We start from the raw sequence: 19,800 nt of genomic DNA on the forward strand, positions 1-19,800 counted from the left end.
ACTGTCTTTATGAGTGAGGCGTTGAATTATTCACTCAACCGATTTGTTCTAAAACACGGATCGATTCAGGACCACCACTGCTGCAGGTTCTGAGCGTGTAAAGCTGAGTCAAGCTCACCTTGCTGAGGAACATGGCATAGTATCTATGGAGAGGTAAATGAAAGGTCAGCTGGTTGAGGGCAGGCTGTGACGGAGAGAAAGAGAGAGAGGGGTTACTTACCGATTCCACGTTTATCAAGACAATCTAAAAGCAGAAATGTAAAAAGACTGTACCTCATCTACAAACCCAATGGCATCAAACCACATCTGAAGCGTTTCCAGACAGTACCGCACCACCGTCTTAGTGTACTCTTGGGTTTCCTGACAATAAACAAGAGATGTTCACACAAAATGCAATTTTGAATTCCACAAACTTGAAACAATACAGTACTAAATGCTGAAATAGAACTGTGTGTGCGTAGCATCTAAATGAGAGCATTTAAAAAAAAAAAAAAAAATGTAGACATGACTGTAGCCTCACTTTGACTTTGCAGTGTGTCAGGAGACCCCACATGGGCTGAGCACAGGCCTCCAGCTCAGCTGCAAACGCTGCATAATAAGTCTGAGACTCGAACTCCACATGCTCATTCAGCTCTCGCTTATTCAGATTCATCCCTAACACGGCAGAAGACACAGAGAGGAAATCCATAACATCAGAGTCGATCACTGACTCACCGAGACCTAGTTTCAACTGTAAGATAACCTACAGTGCTTTCATTTTAATTAACAAGCTTTAATGACCTTTCTCAAACTAATAGCCCTGAGTGCTTTTCACTGGCATAAAAGACATTGAAGGCCGAGCCATATTCTAAGTGCGGTCACAATAATGACAGCTGGGAACTATTTCACAACAAAACACAGCCTCTCATAATTCATTGTTTAATTAAACACAAAATTTCCATTTTGCTATCCATAGGACTCAAGCAAACAAGCGTTGCAGAAACTTCCGAGTTTCCCCTCAGTTACTGACCTTGGAAGAAGGAGACGAAACTCATCCATAGCAGCAGCAGAGAATGATCCTCTAGGAAGCGCTTGGCCACACTTTGGTGCGAGAGGATATTAATAAAATCACTAACTAAAGGCCAGTAGGTGTTATTCTTCAGTAGAGCTTCACCACAGTTCACCACCACGTGACGATTGTTCTCCTCATCTGTGACAGATCGAAGACATTTCGGGACATTCAGAAAGCACTCACCCAATAACTTTGCAAACGGTGCAAGGTTTACACACTGCAGCACGGTAGAAAGCCATTTGGAACACAGCCTACGCCGTTGTTTGGTCTGTTACCTTGCAGTTCGCTCTTGATAAGGCAGCTCTCCATCATGTAGAGGAGCACAGTGACCATGATGTCCAGTAACTGGCACTCCTCTGTGACGTGTCTCGCCAGCTCCTCGTTACTGAAGAGCTGCACGCTGATGTGAACGATGCGGTTGGACATGGTGTCCGACTCGTGACTCTTCATGAGGGTCTTCATGATGAAGGCATAGTGTTGTACAAATGTTTTAGTGAACGTGATCTGTGGAGCACGAGAAGGAAGTCCCCGTTACAGATTCTGGTTAAATTTTATTTATTTATATATCTAAAAACATTATTTATAAATCATGGACCGGTTGCATGAGCATCAATAGTGGTGTAAAGGGACAATCATTTCAATTTACACACCGTTAAATGTTTGAAGACTTGGATAAATAATGATCACGACAAAATATTTTAATGCTTTTCCCTTGTGTTCCCATCACATGCAAAACATCCGTTTTAGAGAACCACATTTACGTAGAATTTTTCTGTTATGTTTTTTTTTACCATCATGAACACTGAAAGTAAACTTCATATTATGCAACTAAACATTACTTTATGGCGAGCTTACCATCCACTAGCTGCTATCATTCTTAACACATGCAGCGACAAGATAAAGCACAGTGTAAGAACTCATGAACATCTGGTGCAACACAACCCATATGTACAAGGTCCGATACTAACACTCCCAAAGTAGCAGAAAGAATAACAACTCGCGATCTACTAGCAAATTAAAAGATCATTTGCCATAATGGACCGCAAAAGTCTTAAGTTTCGATTTTTTCAATGCACCCATACTACTTATGACTGCTGCATATACATAAGACTTTGACAGCATAAAATACCTTGTAATCCTGATCTGGCAACATGTTGAGCAAAAAAGTGACCATCTTCTGTGGAAATTCATACTTGATAGTCCAAAACAATAACTCTTCTAAAAAACATTTGTGTTTCAGGGTGTCCATTATGGATGGATCTAACAAAACAGGAAAAGGAGATATTTTGTTACTGCATTATTTGAGGAATAACCGCTCACGAAATGTAAGAATGACGCGATGTAACGGGATCTACCTTTGGTACTGCTACTGAGCTTGACTCTCTTCCTCTGGCCCACGCCCTGCAGCCCATCCTGATCCTCCTGTCAAACAAAGACGTGGACCGCTTTGATTTGACCCACTCTTCTCAACAATGAGCACGGCTAAAACAATTCCCTTTGACAAATCGGCTCAGCGGCCAAAAAAAGAAGGCTACGTTCTCAACAATGACAAAGGGAAGACACACCCTGCCGTTTGTGTTTTGACTGGTTGCTGGGTCACATTTTATCTATCCCAGAAGTCTGTGTGCCTACCTCTTTGCTAGAGTCCTCCAGACTGGCAGCGGCAGTAGCTCCTAAAATAATAACAAGCATGAAGAAAAATATCATTACCAGAGTCTCTCCCTGTTGACGCAGCAGTAATAAAGCTCAGCGTTACCCAGCAAACTGAGAGCTCCTGCCCCGGCTGAAGCGTCTGCTGCCCCGGCTCCTGCTCCTTTCTCCTCCACCGACACCAGACCCGAACTCTTCAATGCTGACAAATACTTCTCATAGTTCCTCTTTGCATAAACGTTCTCCTCTTGACCTGTGGGTGTGGAACAATATAAACTGATTATGCTAAAAAACAAAATAAATCAATGTATAAAAGTCAATAAGAACAGTTTAGAAATGGAGAAGTAGGATCTAGGAAATACTCTACAAGGGGATTTTTGCAGCAACGCCACAGAAGAACCATTTTTAAACCACCTCTCAGTGAAGAGTAAAACAACCAATTCTTTTCTGCAGAGAGCATTTTAATACACTCAAGCAACCTGTTCCACCTTAAATAAAGTTTTGTATGGAAAGTTTTGTTAAAAATTTGGATTTTGGAAAGGTTCATCACAGAATCCAGGATGCCAATAAAGAACATTAAGACTGTATGTTATTATAATAACATAACACTGTGTCATTTTAAACATTTGTCACCCTTGACCTCAAAGCAGGGGCAATTTTTTCAAATCATTGTTCAGCTTTTTATTAAAAGTGAATGAATAAGTTTTCCATCTACTAGGTATGGTCTAGTAGAGCAATATTTGGCCGAGATACAACTATTTGAAAATCTGGATTCTGAGCTTGTACAAAAACAAAAAAATATAGAAAAAAAATACCGCCTTTAAACTTGTCCAAATTAAGTTCTTAGTCATGCACATTATTACTAATCAAAAATTAGGTTTTGATATATTTCCGTACAAAATATATTCATACAACATGATCTTTACTTACTGGCATAAAAAAAATATATCATTTTGACTGATGCAATGTATTGTTATTGCCACAAATATAGAACTTAGGACTGGTTTTGTGCTCCAAGGCCACATTTAGATAATTGCCAGAAAGTTGCCAAACACTGTGATGTGAACGTCTCCCAAAAGAGCCTAAGTTTAACAAGATCCATAATTTCAATTCCACATTTCTGTGCAGTAAATATCTGTATTTGTTTCAAATTAAAAGACAGCCAATCAGAAAAGTCATTGGCATATATACAGCAGATTTTTAACAGCACGCCAACAAAAACTGAATTTTCAATTGTAAAGGCGAGAGGGTGGAATTGGTCAAATGAATAAATAAAAATGTGATAAACGCAACCCCAATAAACAAAAGGGAAAGGAATCTCAAATGACTGGAAAAACAAAAACAAGACACTATTTGAACAACGTTACTTTTTCAGCACATACTCACCCATGCTCAGTTCTTTAAATGTCTGCTGATTGGTTAAGATCTTGGTGAGAACGGTACGCATGGCCCCGCCCATCTTGGTGAGCTCTTCTAAGAAGGATATGTGCGGCTCCAACTGCTGCAGAACCTTCTGCAGATCTCTGTCAGCAGCCGACTCTGCCAGCCCATGATAAGATGCGTGTGTGAGACAAAAAAGCGGCATATGTTACCCCCATCGGGCACGATTAGCTGCCTCAGACAGTGCACGCCATACACGTATCGCTCAAAAGCACAGAGAAATTTTTTTTCACATTGCTGATGATCTCATTCATTGCATTTTTCCAAAATTAAAAATTAAAAATGAGTTCTGTCAAACGATTAATTGCGAGGTTTTTGTTTTAACAAACCATTAACAACCCAACCATTAACATCCCAAAACAACTGGATAAAGCATTGTCACGTATTAGATGCCCACCTGGCTCAGTGTAGCCGTCTCTCAGGTACTGAATGATAGTGATGATAAACCGCGGCAGCACCATCTCAGACATGAGCAGCAGATCCCGAGGGACGGATGGCACATTCTCTCCTGTTTTTAACCGATGCCTACTGCAAAACCTGTCGCACAAGAGCACTTGAATTAGGATTGAACACGCAAGCGGAGCTGAATTTGCTGTATAGTGTACAAAAATCCTATTTTCACTCTAACACAAATTCATACGCTGGAAAAAACCCCAGTCTTGCCTGCATTAAACACAGTCCGTTTTCATAAAGGCCAACGGGTCGATGCACTACAGAATATGCAGCTATACATGCGGGTTTATCCACCAACATAAAGGATATATAGGAATAACATTTTTGTGGTAAATCAGTGCCCAGAAATATCATTATACGACAGCATTTTTATCCCATTCATTTTTATCACCAAGAGTTCAAAAATGAGCAGGGTCAAAGCTTGCGCTTCATTATTTTTACTTTTTTTTTTTTAATTGGGAATGCTCCGTTTATCCCATGAAGCAATGCAAAAGACACAATATAAAATACAGCATCTACAAATCTGTTCTAAATTCAAAGCATAAAAACAATACTCTTTAACGCAAAGTTCCTATACATTGAAATATTTAAGTGGCCTGTAAGAGAGAAAATTTCGATTACACCAATCACGATGCTTCATGTTAGTCAGCGGCTGCTGCGGAGTTTGTTTCTCGCGGTTTTTTTTCCCATGGTAACAGAGACTTCTCTGTTTGGTCAATCTCAGTTCAGAATTATGGGTAGTGTATTTCTCTCACAAAAACACTGGCTATTCAATTCACAATAAAAGCAGATGGTTTCTTCTTTCGCGAAATATATCGGAACTCAAAGGCTTAACGAAAAGGAAAAAAAATAATGCAGGGCGTCAACATATCGATTGTTGATTGGATTTTGAGATGTGGGTGTTCCACTAAAGACAAGGAGGCTAAACACTGCGACAATTAAACCCTTCACTGATCAAATACAGCCGATCGTTTGAGCTCCAGCTGACAGTAGTCATATCTGGCCCCCGTTTGTGTAACTCCACACATCTGTCTATCTGTCTGTTTCGCGACATAAACGCTTAAGAGAAGGCCCTGTGCAGCGTGTGGTGTGAGAGGAGGAAGGGAAGAGACCCGTCACTGACCCTGTGGATGGGTTAAAAATAACCCAGACTGTGTCACTCTCTGTAAGGCAGTGATCAGGTGCCACAGCCCACTCTACACTATCACCCCCACCACACACACACACACACACACACACACACACACGTTAATACATATATCAATCAACGCACAGCTGTGCCAAAACCAAGCCAGTTGCCACTCTTAACATTCGAACGGTGTTGATTCAGAATAAAAATCGACATTTAGCTTTTTTTGAATTATAATTAAAAAGATTATCGTTCGCGGTTACGGGTCTTTTTTAAAATCGTTCCACTTCAAAATGTTCAAAACGATAATCAGCGCAATTATTCGTGAGATTTCCTGGCAACGTCTGGGTGAAAAATGATTTCTACGCCATTTTTAGCATATAAAATGCTGGTGATTCTGGCCACAATTTTGACACCTAATTATTCGTTGATCTGGAACACGTCTTTTGAATAAACCAAAGCCTATTAGGTCTGAGGGCGTTCTGCCCAAAACGCTGAGAATCCTTGCTTCTAGTTTGAGATTCAAACCTGCTCAAAATAATGCTGAACTAAAACGCACCTATAATACGTTGCAGATTTAGAACAGGCCAGTGCCTTCCTTTTTTTCCTGTTGATTTATCTAGGTAGGCAGCAGCACAGGTTTGTGACAATGCCCAAAAATTCAGGATGGATACATGATTTGATATCCCAATCAGCACAAGGGGCTGGACACACATGATGCGTCAGTGATACGATGCCCTTAGTAGTCAGGCCACCAGCTTGAGAACGAGATGCACAGAGATACGGCAGACTCAGAAACACCCATATCCAGCAATGCTGTCCTTACTTGGTGAGTTTTGAGAATATTATGCAAACAAATACCAGGCGGGACATGCTTATAAAAGGTTTCCAAAAGCGATGTCTAATGATGATGCTGAACAAGAACGAAACTATAACGTGGTATCAACAAGCCACGGTTAAGGGAAACAAAAATTGAGCTGCTGCTGCTGGTGATGACTAGGTAGACAGCATACATGGTTTGATATTATTACAACCCAATAATATATTCAGAATTGACTTAATATATACCATACATGCACGGGTAGTCAGCATGCTAGGTGTTGTGACTATAGTTATAATTCTGCTGCAGATCTTATGATCAGCGTTATTTTATCACCATTATATTTTTGTTAATATTGTAAATTAGATTTGACATTTGTCTGTTTTGGTTTTACATTATTACACTTTTAGTCATTTTATTGGCCATTTTTATTATTTTAGTACTTCAACTCTGACTAAACAGTCATCTTGTTTACTTTTATTTCAGTTAAGTTTTAGTTAACAATCATAGGCCAGACTGTTGTGTTTTCAAAATAAATCATCATCATCATAATTACAGTAATAGCAACTTTAAAATATTACCCACAAAAGCTTCTAGCTATGGATGTCTCTATGTTATAATTCACAAATATTACGTATTGCTGGGTTTGGTGCTATGGCATTTAAAAAAAAATAAAATACTTGATGCACAACATGCAGCTGAACAAAAATGGCAAAAATAATGTGGATTTGGAACACATTGGAAAACACAATGGACAGATCTTACAAGTTTATAACTGAATTCACCTACACTGTCACACCATTAAAACACCATGCCGTCTACATAGTCATCATATCAGGCCGGAGACTATGACCCTTAAAGTTCTGCTGATTATTTGTGACACTGGACCACAAAACAGGTAGCACGGGTATATTTGTAGCAACAGCCAACAATACATTTCATGGGGAAAAATTACAGATTTTTCTTTTATATGTAAATAAACAAAAATGTACGTTTTGCTTTGTAATAGGCATTGCTACGAACTCAATTTGTGCCACTTTAAAATGCAGATTTCTCAATATTTTAATTTGTTTGCACCCTCAGGTGGTTGTATATCTGCCAAATACTGTTCTATCCTAACAAACCATACATCAGTGGAAAGCTTGTTTATTTTTAAAACCTTTTATTTTTTACCCTCATGACTAGTTTTGCGGTCCAGAGCCACATTCGCAAAATGCTTGTGTTCAATAACAATATTAAATGTCTAGATAGGAAACTCGAAGCGTTTCACATAAGACCTCCAGGAACGCTGCGCCTAATCGCCTGCGCTACGACGCCCCGAATCTGCGGCTGGCTCGTGATGCGCCTAAACGCTGTCCAGGTGCTCGGCTCACTGTCGAGGGTTTGAGACACGGCCCCTGTCAGTCTGTGAGTGTCTACTGACCCGCTCTCTCGCATCACGTTCCCGTCCCCGCAGTCACAGGCCCCGCCGGCCTGACTCCGGAACATGTTAAAATCGTGGCCCGTGTGATCGCCGTTATTGAAGCACTCCGCGCATAACGACATGCACGGCGAGATGCCGCAAGTCCGGCAGCGGTACGCCACGAAGTTGGCAGTCCACACCAGTCCGCAGAGGGTGGCGTTATCGTAGGACCGGACGGTCCGGCAGAAGTCGTCGAAGCCATCGCCTCCAGCAAGCAGCCATTTACACCACTCCAGCGCCTCCGGGTCCGAGCCCCGCTCCGCGTTCAGCACGCTATCCAGCAGCTCCTGAAGCTGCCGCAGCCCCGAGCTGTTGTCGCTCCGCTTCAGGTCTGCCTTCAGATGGGCGGCGGTGGATTTCTTGTCCCGGCGCAGCAGCGACGCCGCCATCATGCGCTACGGGTTTGTTGTGCTCACTTTATTTTGGTTGTCTTGTTGCTGTGATCGCGGCGCTTCTCGCGAGACCTTGTTGCTACGGCTCTCTTGAGAGTCTCGCGAGAGTGGTGTGAGACGGAGTTAAAAGAGGCAGAGGTTTGCGGATCAAAAATTAAATTTAATGCATTGGGAGGTTTTATGTCCGTAAATGTAAATATAAAACCACATTTTAACATCTTCAAACAAGAACCGAAGTTGTCCGTTAACGAGAAAGCTATAATAAAAGCTATAACATGTGCCATGTTTAATATTCTTTCTTTATCTTCTCTCTGTAGATTTTTTAAGAATGTTTTATATTATATGACTTCGTCTGTTAACTAAACCATATTTTAAAGTAACATGTTACTTTAGTAAAGTGCAGTAAACCTTTTAATTGTTTATGTACTGTACAGATATAATAAATTAGGCCTATATTTCTAATTTAACTTCCCACTGTCTATTTTCCTGAATTAAATTTCTCTGTATGTCAGAAAATCAGTATGTCAGTGGCTCGGGCCCTCTTGTTTTTTTTAAGGATTATTATTTTTTATTATTATCATTTACTACCCAGCTACTTTTGGGGGACTTAACATGCTGAAAAACTGTTGAAAGTCGTTGGAATCCGTGATCATTAGGACGTTGCATAAGCAACCAACATTTGTTTTGAGGCAGATAACATGCTTAAAATTTCCTGAAATATCCGTATTAATCATAGTTGCACACTGGAAATATGGGCTCATAAATAGGCGTCTTTTGTCAAAAGTGGGGAGTTAATTTCGTCTACCGTCACCAAACTTGGAATTCCAAGGAATACTCGCCAAGCTTTGTCTACACGTTGGCAAAATACTGAGGAACTTAAATTGCCAACGGTATTTAGATAGCTTGAACAGTGTTGCAATGAGGATTTTTTTTTAAAGATTGTGATAGACTTATATATTTAAAGTGCATGATCCGATCCAAAGTCATTCTGATCAAGTATGGTTAGTATCATAACTCGATTAGTATCATAATCATGTCATAATGCTCAGGGGCTTCCAGAAAAGGAAAACTATCATATTATATTATAAAGTAGTTTTAACATTAGATATTTTGCAACTAACACACCAAGTATGAATAACATTTTTACTGTGTTTTTGTTTGTAAAAAAACACTATTTTGTTAGTTCATGGTAGAGTAACTGCTGTAAATTAACTATGCAGTTTAAAGAATAACGTAGAAATCAATATTGTACATAATATTAACTAAGATTCACAAATGCTGTATAAATATTGTTCACGCTAACATACATTCATGCTAATTAATAGCTAATGGTAATAACTGAAACCTTATTGAACGTTTTATATGTTGTGTGTGTGTGTGCCTTGATGGTTTGGATTAACCATTTAATTGCTGCATCCCTAAATCCAAACTGCCAGAGGTTTACTGTAATGCATGTGTCCGCTGGGCATCGTAAAATAAATCAAATAAATCTTAAATCGTAAATCGTAAATCTTTGAACGAGTAAAATTGGCTTCAAAGCATGACAGCCTCTTTTAGACAGGTCAAGGCCACGGGACCAAGATGAGTCCTCTATACAGTCTAACTTTGCTGCTGATGGAATTAACCAGCTGGTTCATCTAGTCAGAGGAGAACCGCCCCCCTTCTATTGAGTCGGGTTTCTACCAAGGCTTTTTTCCTCCATTCTGTCACTGATGCCCTTGCCACTGTTGCCACTTAATTTCCAGCACAGATACTATTTAAACTGGACCGATTTGAATCATTACATCACTTAAATTCAATGACGAACCGCTCTTCGACGACATCTTTGTTGACCCTGGAACAAAATTGGGATTAACCAGTTTGCAGTTTTTGCGAGGTTTAGGCTTACAATCAGTGTTTGGTGCATGCATCTATCATTAAATCAGTAAGGTTACGTTTAAGTGTAGAGATATGATGAAAATTACGATGAAATATATTAAATTACATGATGACATTTTTGGATTAAAATGCTTGGGGTGTAAAATAAATAAAATACCTGGAGCATTTTATTGGAACACTGTGCAAACTTTTTTCCCGCTGCATGCCGATCTAACACCATTCAGCATTAAAAGGCATAGTTGTTGCTTATTTAGTTTGTGATGAAAATAGCAGCACGTTTTCATCAGTTATTTAACTTACGGATCGATGCATTTCTGCTCATTCGAAATCGGACAACCTACAGATGAAGTAGCACTGTACGATTGCATTTGAATGCATTATTTGATTGTGAATGAGTTTTGTAGTACTTGTTGAAATCATGCTTTCACTTTATTCAGTATCTAGAAGAAACAAACCAATTCCTTGAGAACCAGCTTTCCCTCTCATGTCCATTTCTGTCCACATTCTCTCTGATTTAAGTGATCCTTCTCCATCACGCAAGATACATGTTTATCACTCGAATTCTTGCTAAATATACAGTTATATTACGGGCCATTGGCACTGTACTCGCTCTTGGACCGCTCTACTCACATAGGCTTACTACTCACTAACTTACTATGCGCAAGAAAACCCTTTTATATATATTTTCGAAATGTTTCTCTTGTGGCCCAAACATATTGAAAACAATGAGAAATGTATTTCGTGTCGAACTGGTTGTTTTTGAAAGCCAGAGCTTATATTTCATTAATGACTGAAGTGTTAATAATTTTTTTATTTAGGCTACATAACTATTATTGTAGGCTATACCTGTATTTAAAAGAATCATTTAAAAACATTATCAATTAGGAGTAGCCTGAAGACTATATATATTCTCACAGCGCTTCAGTTATGCGTGAAATAATATAATAATAATGTAATAATGAAAGTAATCAAATAATAATAGCCAGAATGTAAAGGAACTACATTATTTGAAAATAGCAAATACCACGTAGACTGGAAAGAAGAAGTGACTTTTAAATTAAATTATTAAAAACATACTAAGATATGGCTGCTCACTAATATTTATAAAACCATCTCTACATAAACAACATCAAGAAATCTCCACAAAGTTTTTTTTTTTTTTTCTAAAAACAAAGCACAGTTTATTAAACATTCAGTAATAAACAAACAGCCCATATGTATCAAGAAAAACAATATTTGTTTTTGTTTGCAAATTTTTACACACAGGCTTCTATACAATCCTATTGAAGGGGGTATATGCATGAAGAACAGACCTGGCTTTATCTTTCGGAGATCTCCTGAGACGCTTTTCAAAGGATCTAATTTGGGTGGCAGCTACTCTTAAAACGGAAATTGAATCACATTCTGGTTATTTTTTAGGGGTTGTTTTAGATGTGCTGAAATGAAACTAGGCCCAGATATTACAGAGGTTATTAATGCAGAGCAGAAAAGTTATACAGCGGGAGCTGATGAGGTTAAACATGAGATGTAACGATTGTCCCGATGCGGTATATTGTGTGTGGGTATTTTATTAATTGATAAATTACGACTTAAAAAGTTTGTTCGAGTCAAGTTTTCTTTTCTTTATATACATATTTTCATTCATTGAGAATGCGTTAAATTAATCGAAGTGACAGCGAAGAGTTAAAAGAGATCAAAGAGTTTTGGGGGGGGAAAAAAAGCAACGTTTTCAACATTGCCGATATGAATAAATGATTCTTGAGCATCAAATCAGCATATCTGATTATTTCTGATAGATGGTGTGACATTAGGGACTGGAGAAATGTCATTTTAAAACGTAATTATTTCTAACTGTAATAAATCACAATATTTTACGTTTTTTTGTATTTTTGGTCATATAAATATGGAGCCTTGGTGAGCAAAACGGACCCTAAAAAAACTATTTTAAGACATTCAAATCCTCATTACGCCTAATGACATCAACGATGTCGCTCATGACCCCATACTATGAAAACTGAATACATTACAGGTTAAATGGTGGATGATCAGTTATTTCTACATGCAGGTATTTGTACAATAATTCTTACCTGTCAAATAGTCTACATTCTTTAAATGATCTTAATGAACCTGTGAAAAATTGATCTGCTGCGAGATGTTGGATCACCAAATTTGTTTTCACATCCAGTTGTCAACCACATTCTAGTACATTCTGTCATCATTCATCATTCGTGTCGCTCCAAACCCATATTTAAATTTGAAATTAAACGAGTACCGATGTGCTCTGAGCTTCAGATATGAACTAAAAGTAGCATAAAATTGAGGAACTGACTGTTCTCTTCCCATTGGAACTCTAAAGTTACATTTGCACTTACGCATATTCAGACTGGCTTGTTGCAATTGGCCATGACAAATGTAGTGTCAGCCATGATTTGTCCAAGTAAGACATGATCCTGGATCAACATTACTGTCCAAAATATATATTTATCCCAGTCCCTACCCCTAAACCTAATCCTACCCAAAAATGTATTCCTGAAATCTGTTGGAAATGATAGCTGATTAACAAGGGTGTAGAAGCACCTAATCCTAAACATAAGACATCCTATTTCCTGAACAATTATCCCTCATATCTGATTGGTTGATTGGGATGTTGATCCAGGAACATCTTGTACTTGGTGAAATCACGCTCACCGGCACACCAAAGTGGAAACACTTCAATAGTTTAGAACTTCGATTGGTTGAATTATACAGGAGTTTCAGGAGACGTGTTTGTAGCATTCCTTAACAAAGTTCCTGTTGCCTTGAACCAAAAGAATAAACATGTTGAGTTTACATCTGTGATGACGAATGCTTATCAGGATCAACTAAATGGCTGAAACATGTTGATGAACAAAACAAACCATGATTGGTTGTTTGATATTTCAGTCAAACGGTCTCATAGGGAAGGCCTTGTCCAGTGAACACTACCATGGATTCCAGACCTTCAGCTGTCAGTCTGGCTATGTGAGACTATGCTAAGTGAGACAGCCAAAGCTGTTCAGTATCATAGATATCAAACATGAAGTGCTACATTTGAATATGTGTGAACACAAATTAAATTTGAGAGCTTTTTCGGCTAATTTTCATTAAATTGAAAAGACTAAAACTTTTAAACAGAAATTTTAACAGCACGAGTAAAGGTCCTTGCACACTGTGTCCAAAATTATCATATGTGTTTTTCACACAACATGAGGTGGTAATTATGTTTCAGTGTTCAGACATTTTGGATGAAAAATTTGGAGTCAGTGTGCAATGGCATTACGTGTTGACAGTTCTCAGTTTTGGTTAAATTTTTCCTGCAAAACTCCTCAGTACAAATGAAGAAACAACAACACCCAACTACTGGTCTGTGTATCATTCTGACAGCTCTAAAACATTACCCTAAGCCTTAATATGACATTCAGTGATGTTACTACTCCTAGCTCTGCAATTCCCACAATTCCAGTGTACTTGTATTTTCTCAATCTATTAACTCCACAAGTCATAATGGAGCAGGCCAATAAACGCTACAGGAAACACTGTGTACAGTAAGTGCACATTCCTAATGATATGATATATAATGTAAATGACAACTACTGTTGACATAGAGCATGTAACATGCTAGAATCTATTTCCTCCAGCCCAGGATCTCGTCTCATAAGGTGTGTCCCATACTGCTGCTGACCAGTCCTTTAACGTTTGTCACTGGTCTGACGTCATGTAGCTGTTTGCGTCGGTCTATAAATGCTGCGAGTCTGACAGTGTCCAGTGGTGTTTTGGAGTAATCTCCACTATGAGCGCTGACCCACGGGTGCTGCAAACATGTGGCTGAGCTCGGCCTCTTCCTGGGGTCCTGGTGAAGTGTAGACACAATGAAGTCTTTGGCTGCCTGGCTAACGTCACTGAAGTACTCCTCGGGAAAGCAGAAGTCCAGCCTGCAGATGTTTACGCAGGTCTCCTCCAGACTCTCATCCAGGAACGGGGAGACTCCACTGAGCATGACATAGGCCAGCACCCCTACACTCCACATGTCTGTGGACAGGGACACCGGGGTGCCCTGGATGAGCTCTGGAGCAGCAAACTCGGGGTTCCCCAGGAGGAGATGCACGTAGCGGTGACCCGAAACCTGTACAGCATCACCCAGATCTGAAAGCTTCACGCAGGGAACTGGCACATGAAGGTCCACCAACAGGTTTTCAGGCTAAAGAATGAGAAAGAGTTGCTAATAAAGAGCCTTTATTTTTAATAGTGCAGTGGGTGCATGCTTAAAAAAAAAACTTGAATGAAAGTGACATGCATGTTTTCCAGGGTGTTGCAGGCTATATAGTTCTTAAGGTGTTCTGAGTGCTTTCTAAATTTCCAGAACTGGTGGTTCTGGCAGGTGGGCTAGCAAGTATGCTTAAGACCTAGCATCAGTCCCTACCGTGTCTCTTGAAATCAGGGGAGTGAGATTTACAGAGCTCTGGCCTCAATAACTCTCACCCACCTAAACCTGACTCCCACCGGGTCACGGCACCAATGTAACCCCTTCAGTTCTACTCTTCATACAAAGCTCTTACCAGCTGGCCTCTGTTACATACAGTATCTTGGCATCTTGTTGCTAGGATCTTGGTATGCTGGGGTGTCGCCCTATGGTTTTATTTACAGTAGGGTTTTAGAATACTGCTGCATTGTTGCTATACATATTTTTGTCTGCTAGAGCATTGCAGTTGCTAAGGTTTTTGAGGGGGTTGTTCTGGACAAGTGTCTGCAAGTCAAACATCTTTTTTACTAAATAAGCTGTTATTTTATTTTGCATGCTGATGTGGTGGTCTGACGTTTTACCTTGAGATCCAGGTGAGCTACTCTGCATGTGTGTAGGTGCTGCAGAGCTTCCAGAGTGTCTTTAACGAAGAATGCCACCTTCTCTTCCATCAGCTCATCGTGAGCCACCAGATAATCCAACAGACGGCCATCCTCAACCCTGAACACGTATGAAAATGATCACATCATTGCACATTGAATGTTCATCCCGTTTCATACAACAGAACAGTTTAAAATCCCCCATCATTGAGCAGTGGGCTGTCAGTGGAAGTTTCTTTGCTTTTTAAGTGGATTTACTCACAGCTCAAGAACCAGCATGTAGGCCGTGGGGGACTCATAGGTATCAATCAGCATCACCAGCTGGGGATGCTGGACGTGACGCAGGATATCGGCCTCATGGGCCACCTGCTCTTTCTTCTGCATCTTCTTATTGACAAACTTCACAGCAACCTCCTTCTTACTGGCTTTACTGAGACACTTCCTTACCACTGAGAAACGACCCCTAACCCAAAACATGAGTAAGCGGAGTTTGTTACCGACAGAATGAATGTTGATGGACTTTTTAATAAAAGTAAAGATACAATCTATACCGTCCAATTTCACATAATTCGGTGAAAACGGATTCGAAGTTGTCTTTCCACTGGATTCCAGTGCCGTCGTATGTTGAGGCTTTAAAAATGAGAGTATAAGAAATGTATTTTAAACCCCCATTTATAGCGCTATTTTCAAGACTTATTGGTCACAGTTTGTGTTTTATTACATGTTATTGAATGCACATTATGTCTGTATGGTATGTATATATGACTATTCTAGAATTTCATCTACTTTCCAAACTAATACACTTTCAAGAGCCTTTCAAGATAATCCCTTTCAGTTATGATACAACTATCCAGACAGGTTACTTGTGTTTGATTTGGGTGTACTGACCTGTGCTGGGTAATGTCACCATGTTGGAGGGTTCACTGGGTGGGCTGATGCCCCAGGGGTTACTGGCGCTGACTCTAAATTGATAATGGCCACCAGGAATCAGATTCTCAATCTTCACACACACATCTGCGGTGGAGACCACCGACTGCTGCCACACCAGAGAGTCTGCACACAGATACACACACGCACAAGTTACAGACGTACAAAACTTTAACACGTACAATTTTATTCCTGGAGGATCATTCACATTGAAGATTGAAGTGGTGTGACAGTGAATGGCTAATAAGATGTACATCAAAATCTAATTTCAAAAGTAGTTTTCCATTGCATGACCCCTTTAAGTGTCTCTAATCACGACAGAAAACAAGCAGCAGTTCTCACTTCTCCCAGTCTGTCTGTTTGTATGTGTGCTGAGACTGCTGGGAGTTTACAGCTGTGTAATTGTTTACCTTCCTGTCTGTACTCCACAGTGTAACTGGAGATGGCAGAGTTTCCTGAGCTGGCAGGAGGAAGCCAGTGGACAATCACGGCCGCGCTGCTGGCTTCCTGTGCCACGGGCCGAGCAGGGGCTGCTGGGATACCTGCTCCAGAGAACGTGAGGACATTCAAACATGGCGAAAAGCGGAGCTGTACGCTCTTCATCTTTATTCCTCTTGGTTTCTTTTTACCTTGTACTTTGATAGATGCGGATGAGGAGGCGGTGCCGAGATCATTCGCAGCAACGCAGGTGTAGATGCCAGTATCCTGAGGCATCAGATTACAGATCTTCAGCACTATATCACCTGATTCCCTAAAGTCACACAGAGAGAGTTACTTTAGAAGGTACTTTCAGAAATAACAATAAAATGACTAGGTAATCTGGAAAAAAATGATAAAAGCATATATGCAAATATATTTAAATCCAAGTTTATTAGATTTTAAGTATTATCCTTAAGTAGGTAATTTTATATATATATATAAAATATAAGTTTTTGTTTACGTAATGTGTGTGTACTGTGCATATTTATTATGTATATATAAATGCATATGCATGTATATATTTAAGAAAAATTATTTTATGTATATATATATATATATATATATATATATATATATATATATATATATAAAATTAATTTGGGGGTGTGATTAATTGTTGGTAGCACTAGTACTACCTTTGAGGTAGAGGTGACAGATTTTGGGACTGATCGCACCTGATATTGATAGTGAATCTGTTATTGTTGACCAGCAGGCTTTGGTCGGGTCCTTTCAGGGTGATTGTGGGCTTGGGTCGAGCGCAGACTTTACAGCACAGCACCACGGTCTCCCCCAGAGCGCACGTCACGTCCGCCAGAGGCGTCAGGAACTCCGGAGAAACTGGACGTCCACACACAGCACAATCACCGTCTTATCTCGGGGTATATTTCATTTCTAAAACAAGCTACAGGTGACTCATGCGATATATAATAGCACGGTCACGGCGTCTGTTCGTTTGAATAAACTCACCCTCTTGGATGAAATTAGGGTTCAGTAACTGCAAAACAGACAGATGCGTGTTACAGGTGCATACTTCAAGCGCCCTAGACTATTAGAGAGTCATATACAGTACTGAAACTTGAAACGCGCAAAAAGGAAGAAGCTTCGTGCTGTGTGTCGTGTCAGAACGAGCCAATAGAGGGCAGTAACATCACAAGTACGTCGCATAAGATTTTCATTCAGTATTTAATTCTGAATATCGGCGAAAGTTTCACTCTGGGTTTAAGGCCCATTGACTCTAAGAACAATCACTGTACAGATGACTAAAATGATACCAGATATTAACGGTGTTTATTATGAGCAATTTTGATGTGTTGAGATCAGCATGTCTACCTCCATACTAGTTTTGGGGTCTAGTTCATCCTCACAATCAGACTCATCCGAGCTGCGGGCATCCTGGGGTTTGGGTCGAGAGAGAGAAATGTTACACACGTACAGTACAGAAACACCGAGTGATGGCGAAGGAAGCAATTACTTATTAGTGTCATTAATTACAAATGAAGAAAAAAGTTTTATACTGTGGCATTTATTATTATTATTATTGCGAAGTCTATTAAATACATTTTTACTATATTACTGAGATTGAAAAAGTGAAATAATATTGGGGTAAAAAAATATATATATACCCTATCCAACCTTTAGATTTTTAGTAATAATAATAATAATAATAATAATAATAATGTTTTTTAATGCATTTTATTAAATGATTGAGATGATTGAAAAACTAAGGCTGAAATATTGGTGGGGAAAAAATAGAAGAAAAAACTAAACAAATAAACCCTTACCCAACCATTAGATTTTCAAAATTACTGCTACTAACAACAACAATAAAAATAAAGTTTATTAAATATATTTCACCTAATTATTTGTATTATTAAAAAACTGAGACTGAAATATTGGGGTAAAAAAGAAACCAAACCAGAAAAACGAACCCTACCCAACATTTTTTAAATATTTAATATTTTAAGTGTAACAAAGAGTTGTGTTCCTCCTAAATTGTTAGCGGTAAACAATCAACTTTTCAACGTAAAATAGCATTGTTTCATGCCGTCATTGGACAAACTCAAGCAGTGTGAGAGATGTGTTCAGTGTTTATTTCCACACAGGTGAGGATGCGCAGCCCACACACACACACACACACACACACACACCCTCATCCTCCTACTCACTTTCACAGTGACTTTGCTGCTGAGAATTTCCTTTGGCTTACGCAGTCCATTCTCAACTTTAATGTCACTTTTGAAGAACGCACTGTCCTTCTCTGCGCGCTTGCGAGCGCGAAGCGTGTTCCACGAGAGAGATTTCCTGTCGTGTCAAAACATCAAGTTTCATCACATCAGACCCGCATACGCTGGAGGAAATGCTAATCTAACAGCGAGGAAAAGCAACTTAAAGTGCTTGTAGGGGAAAAAAAATGATTTTAGGAGGAACGTAAGAGGGTTCGCAAAAGGAAAAAAGCAAGACATTCAAATGCGTTAACCCATTTTTAACATTAGCGAAATGCATCTATCATCCATTTCCAGAGAGCTCGAAAAGTACAAGTATCACTGTTTTTTTGTTTGGTTTGTTTACTTATAAATAAAATAGTATTATATATAGTACTCTAGAATATATCAGACATTGCATTAAATCTAAAACGCTATCTTTCAAAAGTTTGGGGTCAGTGAGATGGATGTTTAATAAATCCATCGTAATACATTTAACTATGGTGCATTAAATTGATCAGAAATGACAGTAAAGACATTTATAATGTGTATGATGCATTAAGTAAAGTGTTACAGAATACTGTTAATTTAAACTGTGATTTTATAAATAAATAAAATAATTTTAAAAAGTGTGTGGGTACTGTAATATTGCAAAAAAAAAAAAAAAAAAAAAAAAAAAAATATATATATATATATATATATATATATATATATAATATTATTTATTTTATTTGCAATATTACAGTTAATTACATATTTGATCAAATAAATGCATAGGACGTTAGTCTATGTGCATAAATGTAATCTTTAAAGCTATATCCTTACACCATGGTGGACACACGGTTTGTGTGAGAACAGCAGGCATTCCCATCATTCACGGCAAACGCTGTTTCACACACAAACCTTTACTGTCAAGGACCGGAGAGGTTAGTACAAACACAAAATAAGTATACTAAACACTACTTTACAAAATGAAACAAATCAAAAGAAGCAAATCAAAAAATAAGGTGCACCACTTATACACTCCAAGCTAAACGGATGTCTTAAAACGTACTATTAC

The 19,800-nt window shown here is 39.0% G+C and overlaps 2 protein-coding genes across 15 annotated transcripts in view; both read right to left on the reverse strand.

Annotated features, from left to right (window-relative positions):
• The window catches only part of ubr3 (ubiquitin protein ligase E3 component n-recognin 3), a 40,443-nt gene extending 31,993 nt beyond the window's left edge, over positions 1–8,450 (reverse strand). For 3 of the 5 annotated variants that reach the window (XM_043229566.1, XM_043229567.1, XM_043229565.1), the window contains exons 1-12: positions 7,967–8,449; positions 4,539–4,678; positions 4,088–4,240; positions 2,808–2,954; positions 2,684–2,724; positions 2,407–2,473; positions 2,181–2,311; positions 1,327–1,555; positions 1,010–1,189; positions 521–654; positions 274–360; positions 119–184 (exon numbers count right to left, since the gene is read on the reverse strand). In XM_043229566.1, the coding sequence (XP_043085501.1) occupies positions 119–184; positions 274–360; positions 521–654; positions 1,010–1,189; positions 1,327–1,555; positions 2,181–2,311; positions 2,407–2,473; positions 2,684–2,724; positions 2,808–2,954; positions 4,088–4,240; positions 4,539–4,678; positions 7,967–8,397 (1,806 nt within the window). In that variant the 5' untranslated portion in view covers positions 8,398–8,449. Of the gene's footprint in view, positions 1–118; positions 185–273; positions 361–520; positions 655–1,009; positions 1,190–1,326; positions 1,556–2,180; positions 2,312–2,406; positions 2,474–2,683; positions 2,725–2,807; positions 2,955–4,087; positions 4,241–4,538; positions 4,679–7,966 lie in introns of all 5 variants that reach the window. The other 2 variants (XR_006248470.1, XM_043229568.1) reach the window with 2 other exon arrangements.
• A 2,999-nt stretch (positions 8,451–11,449) lies between these two features.
• The window catches only part of kalrna (kalirin RhoGEF kinase a), a 134,729-nt gene continuing 126,378 nt past the window's right edge, over positions 11,450–19,800 (reverse strand). For 2 of the 10 annotated variants that reach the window (XM_043229540.1, XM_043229537.1), the window contains 11 exons: positions 18,705–18,840; positions 17,869–17,931; positions 17,506–17,533; positions 17,214–17,376; positions 16,689–16,810; positions 16,470–16,601; positions 16,021–16,185; positions 15,684–15,762; positions 15,395–15,595; positions 15,115–15,253; positions 11,451–14,491 (listed from right to left, as the gene is read on the reverse strand). In XM_043229540.1, coding sequence (XP_043085475.1) covers positions 13,946–14,491; positions 15,115–15,253; positions 15,395–15,595; positions 15,684–15,762; positions 16,021–16,185; positions 16,470–16,601; positions 16,689–16,810; positions 17,214–17,376; positions 17,506–17,533; positions 17,869–17,931; positions 18,705–18,840 — 1,774 coding nt within the window. In that variant the 3' untranslated portion in view covers positions 11,451–13,945. Of the gene's footprint in view, positions 14,492–15,114; positions 15,254–15,394; positions 15,596–15,683; positions 15,763–16,020; positions 16,186–16,469; positions 16,602–16,688; positions 16,811–17,213; positions 17,377–17,505; positions 17,534–17,868; positions 17,932–18,704; positions 18,841–19,800 lie in introns of all 10 variants that reach the window. The other 8 variants (XM_043229543.1, XM_043229542.1, XM_043229544.1 and 5 more) reach the window with 5 other exon arrangements.

This window comes from Puntigrus tetrazona, unplaced genomic scaffold (assembly GCF_018831695.1).
Source record: "Puntigrus tetrazona isolate hp1 unplaced genomic scaffold, ASM1883169v1 S000000008, whole genome shotgun sequence".
Classification (NCBI taxonomy): Eukaryota; Metazoa; Chordata; class Actinopteri; order Cypriniformes; family Cyprinidae; genus Puntigrus; species Puntigrus tetrazona.